Raw genomic sequence first — 11,706 nt, 5'->3', positions numbered from 1 at the left:
AAAAAAAAAAAAAAAAAAAAAAAGGGCTTTCTTTCCCTTTGCCTAGAATGTCCCAAGAATCTTCAGGATATACATTCAGGTGTTGATGGTTATTAATAATTTTTAGACATTTTTGTTTTAAGAAAAAATAATAATGAAGAACTATTATAGGCTAATTGTATCCACTTCTTAAAGAATTTACAGTGGTGTGCTTTTTATGACTGTGCCTCTACAAAGTCTAGGAAGAGCGCTCACTTTATAATCCAATTCATTTTTTGACTCCTGAACAGCAAGAGAGATGGCTGGAACCTGCGTGCCCTGTAACACAGCTTGCTGGATGACTTGGGGCTGGAATGTAAACTTTCTGGGACTTAGTGCCTTACTTACAAAACAATAGAGTTGACTATCTCTCTGGGGTCTCTTCCAGGATCGGAAGTTGTTGTGCTGTGAATATCAAAGGTTGGCTGTTCTAAATATGTCTTGTTCCTAAAGGACAACTTCTTTAAAAAAAATTTTTTTTAGATGGGGGGGTCTCAGTATATTGCCCAGGCTGGTCTTGAACTTGGTGGCTCAAGCCATCCCCCTGTCTTAACCTCACAAGTAACTACTTGGCATCCACCACTATAGGCATATGCCACTGTGCCCTGCTGACTTTAAAAAATTTTCTTTTAGAGAGGGTCTTGCTATATTGCCTTGGCTGTTTAAAGTATAGTTTAAAGCTGTGGCTATTAACCAGGGACATTTCCATCTCTTACAGGATATCTGGGAAGTTTGTAGACATGTTTTTGGTCGCCACCATGATGGGCAGTTTTGCAATCTATAAATTCCATTTCATTTCAGAAGAGTAGAAGGGGCACGGGTCTAACAGGGCTGAAAAACACTGCTTTAAAGGGTAGCTGATGATAACAGTAATAGCTGTATTATGAAAATATTAGGACAGTATTAAGTTGCTAGGTTTTGGTTTGGAGAATACAGGAAGAAGGAGTGCTAAGCATTCCCTGACCTGTGTTTCAGCATGACACTAAAATGAGCTAGAGAGAGAAAACAGGACCAGAGGCTGCGGAAGGGGTTGTCTGTCAACACGGTTTAGAAAACACCTGGTTGAGGCCCCTCGCTCCTGGCTAATTCTCGCTGTCTTGTACCAAGGATGTCCTCTGGTGGCTCTGAGATGTGCAGGGTTGGCTGGCTTTCTGCTGGCTGCGTGACCTCTATTTGTTTATGCTGGTTGCAGAATTGTGTGTCACAGGACATCTTCCTTGGCCAGCACATTCCTCCACACCCTTGGGACATGACTTGGGGAGGTATCTGCAGATAGTCTCCATAAAGAAAGCCTGTTTCATCAAGCTGGCTGCCTTTAAACTATTTGGCAATACTGTGGGAGCCTCTGATGATTGTGACAGCAGCTCAGTCAGATTTTTTCCCAGAGTGTGATATTACCAACAACAATAATATTTAAAGTAGTATTTTTTCTCAACATGATGGGAAAGAAAATGGTAATCATGGGTTTTATTAGCACATAACATGCACCAGGCACTGTGTTAAGTGCTTTAATGCTTGCAAGAACACCACGAGGCAGGGTTCCTTAATTTTTATGTGGAAAAGGCTGAAAGAGTTAAGTTACCTGCCAAAGGTCCCACAGCTACTAAGTGGTCAAGACAGGATTTGAACACACATTGGTCTCACTGGAACATCTGTGCTTTTAATACTCTCTTGCCTTCTCTAATCTGTGCCTGAATCCTAAACTGTTGGATGTAAGAGAGGTGATGCACTTTGGAAGTTTATGATTATGTGTTCATTCAATTCAAAAAGACCAAATCTCAGGCCGGGCGAGGTGGCTCACATCTGTCAGCCCAGCACTTTGGGAGGCCGAGGTGTGCAGATCACCTGAGCTCACAGGTTCGAGACCAGCCTGAGCTACAGCGAGATCCCATCTCTAAAAAGAGCTGGGCATTGTGGTGGCTGCTTGTAGTCCCAGCTACTAGGGAGGCCGAGACAAGAGAATTGCTTGAGCCCAAGAGTTAGAGGTTGCTGTGAGCTATGACACCAGAGCACCCTACTGAGTGTGACAAAGTGAGACTCTGTCTCCAAACAAAAAACAAAACCCCCAAGCCCCCCAAAGACCAAATCTCTTGGCATGGGTTACAGAACCTCAAACCAAGTGAGAGAGTTATTGTAGGTCCCCAGGGGCCCAGGCATGATGGCTGTGGGCAGGCAGCCCTTATTTCATCCAGTAGCTGAAGAACACCAGCCAAGGCTGGGAGAAAAACACGAGTCTCCCGAGGATTTGCTGCCTGGATCCCTTCCCAAATGTATTTTTTCCTCTGGTGAAAAGTTCAGGGTCACAACTCCTGTTCATTTAGGTCAGAAAGTCGGCAGCTTGATCAATGATTTCCTGTTCCTTGAAGATAAATAGCTTTCCTATTTAAGAGATAAATTTTTATTTTGAAAGTTCAGTACCCTTTGATTTCTTTATAATGGATTTCATTCAAATGAGTTTCCTAGCTGTGACCTGTTCCAGGGCTTTTGGCCAAAGTAAATTGTGCTAATGGGGAATAACAGAAACTTCAGGAAAATCATGTGCTCCTAAATTTAAGTCATGGATGAGGGCTTAGAAATCATTTAGTCCAGGCTTTTTGTTTTATAGCTAAGGAAATAGGGTCCCAGGGAGAGAAGAAGGAGCGTGTCCAGGATCACGTCGCCGTTTCTGGGTCTTCCTGCTTCCTTCACTGAAGGGTGTGAGAATACTTTCAACTATTTCTGTAAGAGTCGTTACATCAAAACGCGCCAACCCAAATTCTAATGCGTACTACACCTGTGGATTTTTAATAAATATTAATACTATTAGAATTTTTTCTTTTGTTTTCTTTTTTCTTGAGACAGAGTCTCAAACTGTCACCCTGGGTAGAGTGCTGTGGCATCATAGCTCACAGCAACCGCCAACTCTTGGGGTCAAGCTATCCTCTTGCCTCAGTTTTTTCATTTTTAGTAGAGACAGAGTCTCACTTTTTGCTCAGGCTGGTCTCGAACCCATGAGCTCAAGCTATCCACCTGCCTCGGCCTCCCAGAGTGCCAGGATTATAGGCATGAGCCACCACATCAGGCCTAGAATTTTTTCTTAAATCTTACAGTTTTGTGGGCAGCACCCATAGCTCAGTGGGTAGGGCACTGGCCACATATACCAAGGCTGGCGGGTTTGAATCTTGCCGAGGCCAGCTAAAATCAACAAAGACAACTGCAACAAAAAAATAGCCGGGCATTGTAGCAGGCGCCTGTAGTCCCAGCTACTTGGGAGACTGAGGCAAGAGAATTGCTTAAGCCCCAGAGTTTGAGGTTGCTGTGAGCTGTGACACCACAGCTCTCTATCAGAAAACAAAACAAAAAACCAAACCAACAAAAAATAAAAACAAAAAGGACTTATAGTTTTGTGTACTGGACACACAGGATATTTTGTAAACTAGGAAGTTTTGTTTTGTTAATAGTCTCTTTTTTCTTGTGAAAGTCATATGTGTTCACTTTGTAGAACAAAGGTTGGCAAACTGTGTCCCATGGGACAAATGGGTCCTGTTTTCACACATCAAGTGTTGCTGGCACACAGCCGAGTCCAGTCATGTACTTATTCTCCTTACTAGCAGAGTTGAGTAGCTGCAGCGGAGACCTTAAGACCTGCAAAACCTTGAGTATTTACACCTGACACTTTCCAGAAAGAGTTTGTCAAACCCTGCAGTAGAACATCTGGAAAAAAACAGAAAAATCACACTAAGAGAACAATTATCTCTATCTCACCTTCATAGACTTAGGTTGGTGCTAAGTTTAGCATTCTCCTGGCTAAATAGTTCAGAAATCTCTATTTCCTAAGGACAAATTCCTAGAAGTGGAATTCCTGAGCTAGTGAGTGAGAGTGGTTTTTAGAGCCTTGGTACTTAGCAAGTTTCTTTTCGGCTTGTACTCCTAGCAGTCCCTGTACCTTGCCATCACGAAGCAAACCAACAAACAAGAACTCCTTTGCTAACTGACTTGGTTTTGCCTTCATTGATCCAGGGGCCGGTTCAAGGCAGTGGTCTGCGTCCTGTCTGCGGTTACAACGTGCCTGGCATTTGTCAAGCCCGCCATCAACAACATCTCTCTGATGACCCTCGGAGTTCCTTGTACTGCTCTGCTCGTGGCGGAGCTAAAGAGGTGAGTGCCACTGTTTCCCCTGTGTTAGGAACACACCAGCTCTGGGCTCCTTTGCTGCCCTCGAGTGGACGAGGAATTTTATTCTTCATGAAGAGTTAGTTGTGGACTGTTGGATTGCAAGCAAGTTTGATGGTTTAGTTCAAAGTGTTACTGATCTCATTTTCAAAGCATAAGGGAGCAGTTGGTTAGGGGATGCAGTACTTCCCAGAGATCAAAAGCTAGCTTGGCAGGAGCCTCTCCGCACCTAGGCTGAGATACCCACACTCAGTTCTGTAGCCAGGAGAACAGCATTGTCTATATGAGAAGAATACAGAGAAAAGAAAAGTCCTACGGAGGTTATTGTGTTCACACACAGAAGGAAAAAGAAGAAAGAGATAGGGAAAATGAGTTTTTATAGATAAGGAAATAGTAACTTAAAGTGGACTGCTGTTGACCGTGATGTTTTCAGAGGTTTCGTGTTGCATTTACAGTCTTTCAGGTGGTCTTAGCTGTTTGCATTAGCATTTTTCTTTGGGAAGTTGTATACTCAAAGTTCAGGTTGATATCCAGAAATACTTTACTTTGGTAGCACTTGTTGGTACTCACAAATCGTACCAAGAAAATGATTATCTGTATATTAACCTGTCTTCTTCCAGCTCAAATAAAATTGTATCTAATCATGGCCCTTATTTCATTTTATTTATTTATTTATTTTTGGAGACAGAGTCTTAAGCTGTCGCGCTGGGTAGAGTGCCCTGGCGTCACAGGCCACAGCAACCTCAAACTCTTAGGCTTAAGCAATTCTCTTGCCTTAGCCTCCCAAGTAGCTGGGATCACAGATGCCCGCCACAACGCCCAGCTATTTTTGTTGTTGTTGTTGTTGTTGCAGTTGTCATTGTTGTTTAGCTGGCCTGGGCCAGGTTCCAACCCTCCAGCTTTGGCGTCTGTGGCTGGTGCCCTACCCACTGAGCTACGGGTGCCACCCAAAGGACCTCATTTTAATACTCTTTGAAACACTTCCTTTTCTTCACAGCCACTTTAAAAATGCATTTTCATTTGAGGTTTCTGTCATTGCTATGGACATTGAGTGTCTTAATAGAAGTGTTGTAATTGGCTCCGTGCCTGTGGCTCAAGTGGCTAAGACGCCAGCCACATACACCTAAGGTGGTGGGTTCAAATCCAGCCCGGGCCTGCCAAACAACAATGATGGCTGCAACCAAAAAGTAGCCAGGCATTGTGGCAGGCGCCTGTGGTCCCAGCTACTTGGGAGGCAGAGGCAGGAGACTTGCTTGAGCCTAGGAGTTGGAGGTTGCTGTGAGCTGTGATGCCACAGCACTCTACCCAGGGGAATAGCTTGAGGTTCTGTCTCAAAAAAATAAAAAAAGAAGTGTTGTAATTGAAGTTTTGTGTGATGATAGTTGCTCTATGTAAAGTGTCAAGTCAGCTTTCTCTTCCTCTGTTTTAGGAGACCTACATTTCTTTCCAATTGCTTTGCCTCTGGGGGTTGCCTTCCCTATTAGCAATAACAGATATGGTCTAAGGTGGTTGAAGTATAGTGTTTGAACTTGTCTTGCAGCCAAAGGATGTTGTCAGATCTTGTCTAGATGACTTCTTTGAGTAGTCTTCAAGGACCGAGGATGTAAGAGACTTTTTTCAGAAATAGACTGAAGTTGGTTCTAGAAGAATAACTATGGCAGAAAGTCCTTTAAGTAAAAAAGCTGGTAGTTGTATAAATAACAAAAGGTCTAATCCTTACTCTCTAATAACCTTAATTTTAAGAATTAGCTTTCTCCGTCACCACTGGTATTACTTGTTAGAGCCTAAGGGTTCTTAGCAGCCTCAAATTTGCCTACTCATTTGTTTACTCACTTGACAAGTGTTTGCTGACTTCTTCCTAAGTGCCAGCCCCCAGGGCTCTTGATGGGAGACTCAGACTTGTCAGAACTACCTTGGAAGTGCCTTTGTGAGTACAAGTGTAGCTCTGCCTATGCAAAGATTTCGATTTTGAAGGTCTAGGACAGAAGCCTGGGCATCTGTAAATTTAAAAAGTTTGAAAATCTGGTTGCCGGTGGGTGGGTGAGAGTAGGGTCAGAGCAGGGATGTACAGAGGCTCTGGGGGGAACAGGGGAATGATGCTCATAGGTAAGGGCTGCTTTTTGGGGTGTTGGGAAAACTAAAGTGAGATTATGGTAATGGTTGAACTTCTTGGAATACACTACAACACACTGAGCTGAGTACTGAAGCCAGAAACCAGGCTTCCTCTTCCTTTCCCTGAATATCTTCCTGACCTCAGTCATCTTTCTACCAGTTGACATTGCAACTGAGATATCTTTGACATGCTCTTTCTGTCCCGGCAGGCTGGTCTCTCCCACATGCAGTTCCCCTTGCGTTCCGACTTCAGCCCCTCTGACCTTCTGTGTCTCCATAAGTCCTTGCCCCTGGCAGCCCCAGGCGCTTGTTCATGCCATCCCCTCTTTCTGACCCTTCTGCTTGGCTAACTCTGCTCCTCCATATGTCCTCCTAGCACCCTGAACTTCTTCCTGGTGCCCGTCCTCATCCTATTTAGAAAATCATTGTGTTGCTGTTTTGTCCAGCGTCTGTCCTAGACTCCACACAGGCAGCGAAGAGGTCTCTTTGTTCACTGCTACGTCCAGTTCCCACCCTGGGGCCTGCCAAGGAAAAGAAAAGATGGCCGTTTCCCTGCTTTGATAAATGCCCAGACAAGAGGATGGCCTTATCACTGTCTGCATTTCCTTCAGGACCTCCCCTGTCCTAGTCAGCTGTGCTCTGTTATGTTTGAACATCTGTGTTGTTTCCCACCGAGCCTCCCTTGGCTCGCAGGAAATAGAGGAAGGACTGTTTTTTAGCTTTCTGTTTCTCTTCAGCTTTCGTTCCTAAAGCTTGTTTCTAGCCTTTTCCTACGTTCATTGCGCTTTCTGAACCTTCCCTCAGGCCATGAGAAAACAAAAGTTTATTCTGATTTGGGGTCATGACCTGACATTTACTGAAATTGGTGGTGTTAAGTCACGTTGCCAACTGACTCCGCTGCATTGAAAATATTCGAAGGAATACTTTTTTCTAATTATGGGAGAGATTTTATTGTTGAGAAATCTTTGAGAATACATATACTCCGTAGTCAAGAAGAGAAGAGATGATTGATATTCTGCTCACATTTTTCTGTCCTAAAATATAGGGTCCTGATGTGTATTTGACTTTTGTCTCACTTTTTCACTTAACCTCACATTGATATTTTGATAAAAGCCCTAAAAAATGGAAGCCTAATGGGACAGTGTAACCCCATATCCAAATAAACATGTTAGCAGCTTTTAGCAGGCCTTGCTCCCTCCCGAAACAGAGCAAGGAAAAGGAACAGGTGGCCGAGACCCTGAACTGGCAGGGCTTCCCTCCTGCCTCAGAGCAGCCCTGTCCAGCTAGGCCCTTACAGTGACAGCCACCTGACACACTGCCTCTGTTGGTGCCGTCCGCGTCCTACGTCTCCAGCACGTTGCTCTCTGTCCTGGGATGTTCCTTAAGCCAATCTCTCTAGGTTTAATTGCATTGGATGTTCATGGATCCTCTTGTACCTGAAAAATTGTCTATGTATTTGTTGACATTTGTTCTTGTCAGTTGTCACTTTACCTTTTTAAATTGTAAGGCAAGAGACCTATTTATTTTGTCTCATATGATGCTTAGCATGGACCCTAAGAATTTGGTGTCCAATGAATGTGGTTAAAAAAAAAATCTTTTAAGAATGTTCTGCCTGGCTTGGCACCTGTGGCTCAAGCGGCTAAGGCGCCAGCCACATACACCTGAGCTGGTGGGTTTGAATCCAGCCTGGGCCTGCCAAACGATAATGATGGCTGCAACCAAAAAAAAAAAAAAAATGTTCTGCCTAAATTACTAGAGTCCAGTTAAAATTGTCCTTGGCCGGGTGTAGTGGTTCACATTTATAATCCCAGTGCTTTGAGAGACCAAGGCAGGGGCATCACTTGAGGTCAGGGACCAGCCTGGGCAACATAGTGAGACCCCTTCTCTACAAAAATCATTGCTGAGTGCAGTGGTTCATGCCTGTAATCCTAGCATTTCAGGAGGCCAAGGCTGGAGGATCACTTGAAGCCAGGAGTTCAAGACCAGTTAAGTAACTTAAGGAGACTGTTGTCTCTACAGAAATTAAAATATCAGCTGGAGGTGGTGGTACATGCCTATAGTCTCAGCTACTCAGGAGGCTGAGGCAGGCGGATTGCTTGAGCCCAGGAATTCCAGGCTGTAGTGAGTTATGATTGTGCTCTGCACTCTGGCCTAGGTGACACAGAAAGACCCTCTCTCTCTAAAAAAAAAAAAAAAAAAAAAGGGCGGTGCCTGTGGCTCAAGGAATAGGGTGCCAGCCCCATATACTGGGGTGGTGGGTTCAAGCCCAGCCCTGGCCAAAACTGCAAAAAAAAAAAGAAAAAAAATTGTCCTTTTATTTCATAATTATATCTATCTACTCAGCAAGCATTGATTTAACTATTTAATAGCAGTGCTGGGGCCAGGCACTGGGTATATATTGGTGAGTGAAGCATGTTTAGTTTCTACTCTTACTGGTCTTCTAGGCTACTTTCATACTAGAAATTATACAAATAATGACAAATACATACACAATTACAACTCGTGGTGAGTGTATGAAGGCAAATGGCAGGATGGCCTGAGAGAATGCAATGGGGGAGACCTACGTTAGCAGGTGGTGGAGGTATTCAGGGAACCTGCTTGAGGAGGTGTGGAAGCTGAGCCCCAGCGAGGGGAGCCCCAGCAAGGGGAGCAGGCAGGTCAGGAGGGAGGGGACAGGGCCAAACGGCAGTCATTCAAAGGAGAAGGTGGTGAAGACAAGACGAAAATGGAAGTCATTCATCTCTTTGTTTTAGTGCCTAGTTAAGACTGTAGTCTCTCTATGTCATGGGTCCCTATTAATTCTTTCAAAAAATTTTCTAAGAATGCTTTTAGACCTCCTCTAAAAGAGTACTTTGGGTTGTTTTTTGAGCAGGGCTTTCTGAACCTGCAGTCTTATCTTGTCTTTATTGATGTTTTTGCTGTTGCTTCTGCTGGGCAGCTGGGAAAGGTATCAGCAAGTCAGGCTTTTGACACACATCTGCTTGTTCAACAAATGAATCAAGCTTCTTCTTGGTTGCAGATGTTGTGCTGGACTCTGGGTCCCTTATGAGATCTTGACTGACCCAGGAGTGGTTCACAGAGGGAAAGAGGCCCCAAGGGAAGGGTTCGGGAGGACCCTCAGCTACCAACTGCCTCTGGGTGGCCAGGAATGGAAAGCACCCATTTTATGAGCAATTTGGTAACAAGGAAGGGAAACAGCAATGGAAATTTTCTTTACACTGTTGGGATTTGTTTCAGAAAAACATTCTGTCTCCATGTGTATAGGAATTTACTCCTCCACTCAACAAGTGTTGAGAGTCTTCTCTGTGTCTGGCGCTGTTCCAGGTGCTGGGGATATAGCAGGGAACAGCTTACATGTCAGTGGGTGAAGACAGATTGTAAAGAAATAAACAAGTAAAACATAGAGGATGGCAGAGGGGTTATCACTGACACCCAGAAAATTAAAGGAGGGAAGGATGCAATAGGGAGGTGGAGATGGGTGCTGTAATTGTTAAAAACAGTGGTCAGGGAAGGGCTTACCGAGTGACATTTGAGCAAGGACTCGTGGTACCCGGGGGAAGAGCATTCCAGGCAGAGGAAACAGAAAGTACTAAGGCCATGCGGGAGATGCCTGGGGTGTTTCCCAGGTTGACCTGGAGTATGTGGGCACAGGAGAGGGCGAAGAGAACAGGGTGAGGCCACACATCTGGGCCTTGTGCTGCCTCTGGGTAAAGGGGATGGTGCCCAAGGCTTTGGGGCACAGGGTTGAAAACTGGCTGTCAGGGTGAGGGTGGAAGGAGGCTGTGGGGGTGTGGATCCAGGTGGAGCTGGTGGGAAGAGGTCAGATTTGGGAGCTATTTTGAAGGTAGAGCTGATAAACTGGATGTGGGGCGTGTGAGAAAGAGAAAGAGCGGAAAGAAAAGATTCTGGTCCTGTTAAATTTAGGCCTGTCTTGAGCATGAGGGTACACACGTCAAAAGGCAGGGCTGTCTGTGAGAGGGAGTTGGGAGAGACCTGGGAGGGAGGGGTGTCTTCGTGAGCCACCTGTGGGACATGTGGAACTTACCTCGTGAGACTGTACAGTGATGTATGCTGATTGAGAACTCCATCGCCAGGGGTTGGGGACATGAGAGGGACTGGTGAAGGAGATGGGATAGGGGGCCAGTGGGGTGGACAGAAACCAGGACTGACGCCAGGCTGCTCTCTGGATTCCCGTGCAGGTGTGACAATGTGCGTGTATTTAAACTGGGCCTCTTCTCGGGCCTCTGGTGGACCCTTGCCCTCTTCTGCTGGATCAGTGACCGAGCCTTCTGTGAGCTGTTGTCCTCCTTCCACTTCCCCTACTTGCACTGCGTGTGGTAAGCCCCTGGTGGAGGGGGGGGCTGGGAGACAGCTTGCACTTGCTGCTGGCCCAGCTTCTCCCTGCGAGGTGCCCAGGTGTTGGGGACAGCATGCAGAACAAAAGGCCTGCTTGTGCGTCAGGCTGCAATCTCTTACCTGTAGCTCCATTAGTAAAGCTTTGAGGTGCTTGAAAACTGAATCCCTAACTGTAACCTGAGCTTTCACTAGATCTGAGACTGGGGGGAGGTAGGGAATGTGGGGGACCAATGTGACTTGAAGACTGAGATGGTCCTCAGTAGGAACTTCACCCTTGGGGCCTGAGTGACTAGGTGAAAGCAGGGGCCTCATGGGTCATTTGGGGATAGTCTCCCCTATTCTTTATACAGGTGGAGACAGAGGACCAGAGAGCTAAACAGGTTCACCTGTTTATATAAAAACAACCTTGGAGTTCAATAATAGTGAACCTTGGAGCAGTAATAGTGAATTGGAAGGCTCAGGATACATTGTTCAGTTAAAAAAAAAAAGCAGGCTGCAGAGGCTACACTCAGAAAGCTGAGGAGGAGATGGGAGCGGCTTTCTTCCTAGGAACCGCTTCAGCTCCAAACTTGGAGTGATCTGTTCCTTTTCTGTCCTCAAGGACTTCTGACCGCCAAAGCTAGTAAGAAGCAGGAGGAATTCTAGTGGTGAAGGGTGGAAACTCTTTCTTAGATCCAGATTCAGAAAAAGATCGACTTCCATCTGAAAATGACCTAAAGATATACAATTTAAAAGAATTGGCTTAAATTGTCTTATGTATATGAACTTGTGTGTTTACCACGAGACCCAACCTACTCTAAATTTAAGGTTTAGGAACTTCAAGAAGTGTTTGTAAAAGACAAACCAAAATGAAACGGTGCTAGTTGGGTTTTCAATCTTAGGATCCATTGCCTAAAATTTCTTAGGTTCAACCTCAACTCATAGTAATGAGTTTATATGCTTTATGTATCTATTTATGTAAATATTTATGTAATATTTTCCAGATAATAAAATGTACAGAATTTAAGTGTACATTTTTGAGTTTTGGTAAATGTACCTCACTCAATGTGGATTTTTTTTTTTTTTTTT

The 11,706-nt window shown here is 44.8% G+C and overlaps 1 protein-coding gene across 1 annotated transcript in view; it reads left to right on the top strand.

Annotated features, from left to right (window-relative positions):
• ACER2 (alkaline ceramidase 2) overlaps positions 1–11,706 on the top strand; it is a 36,819-nt gene that overhangs the window by 19,422 nt on the left and 5,691 nt on the right. The window contains exons 4-5 of the mRNA XM_003782861.3: positions 4,018–4,155; positions 10,482–10,619. Coding sequence (XP_003782909.1) covers positions 4,018–4,155; positions 10,482–10,619 — 276 coding nt within the window. The remainder of the gene's footprint in view (positions 1–4,017; positions 4,156–10,481; positions 10,620–11,706) is intronic.

This window comes from Otolemur garnettii, unplaced genomic scaffold (assembly GCF_000181295.1).
Source record: "Otolemur garnettii isolate 467f Iridium unplaced genomic scaffold, OtoGar3 scaffold00006, whole genome shotgun sequence".
Taxonomy (NCBI): Eukaryota; Metazoa; Chordata; class Mammalia; order Primates; family Galagidae; genus Otolemur; species Otolemur garnettii.
Note: the sequence above shows the minus strand (reverse complement) of the source record. Positions and strands in the feature narration are given on the sequence as shown.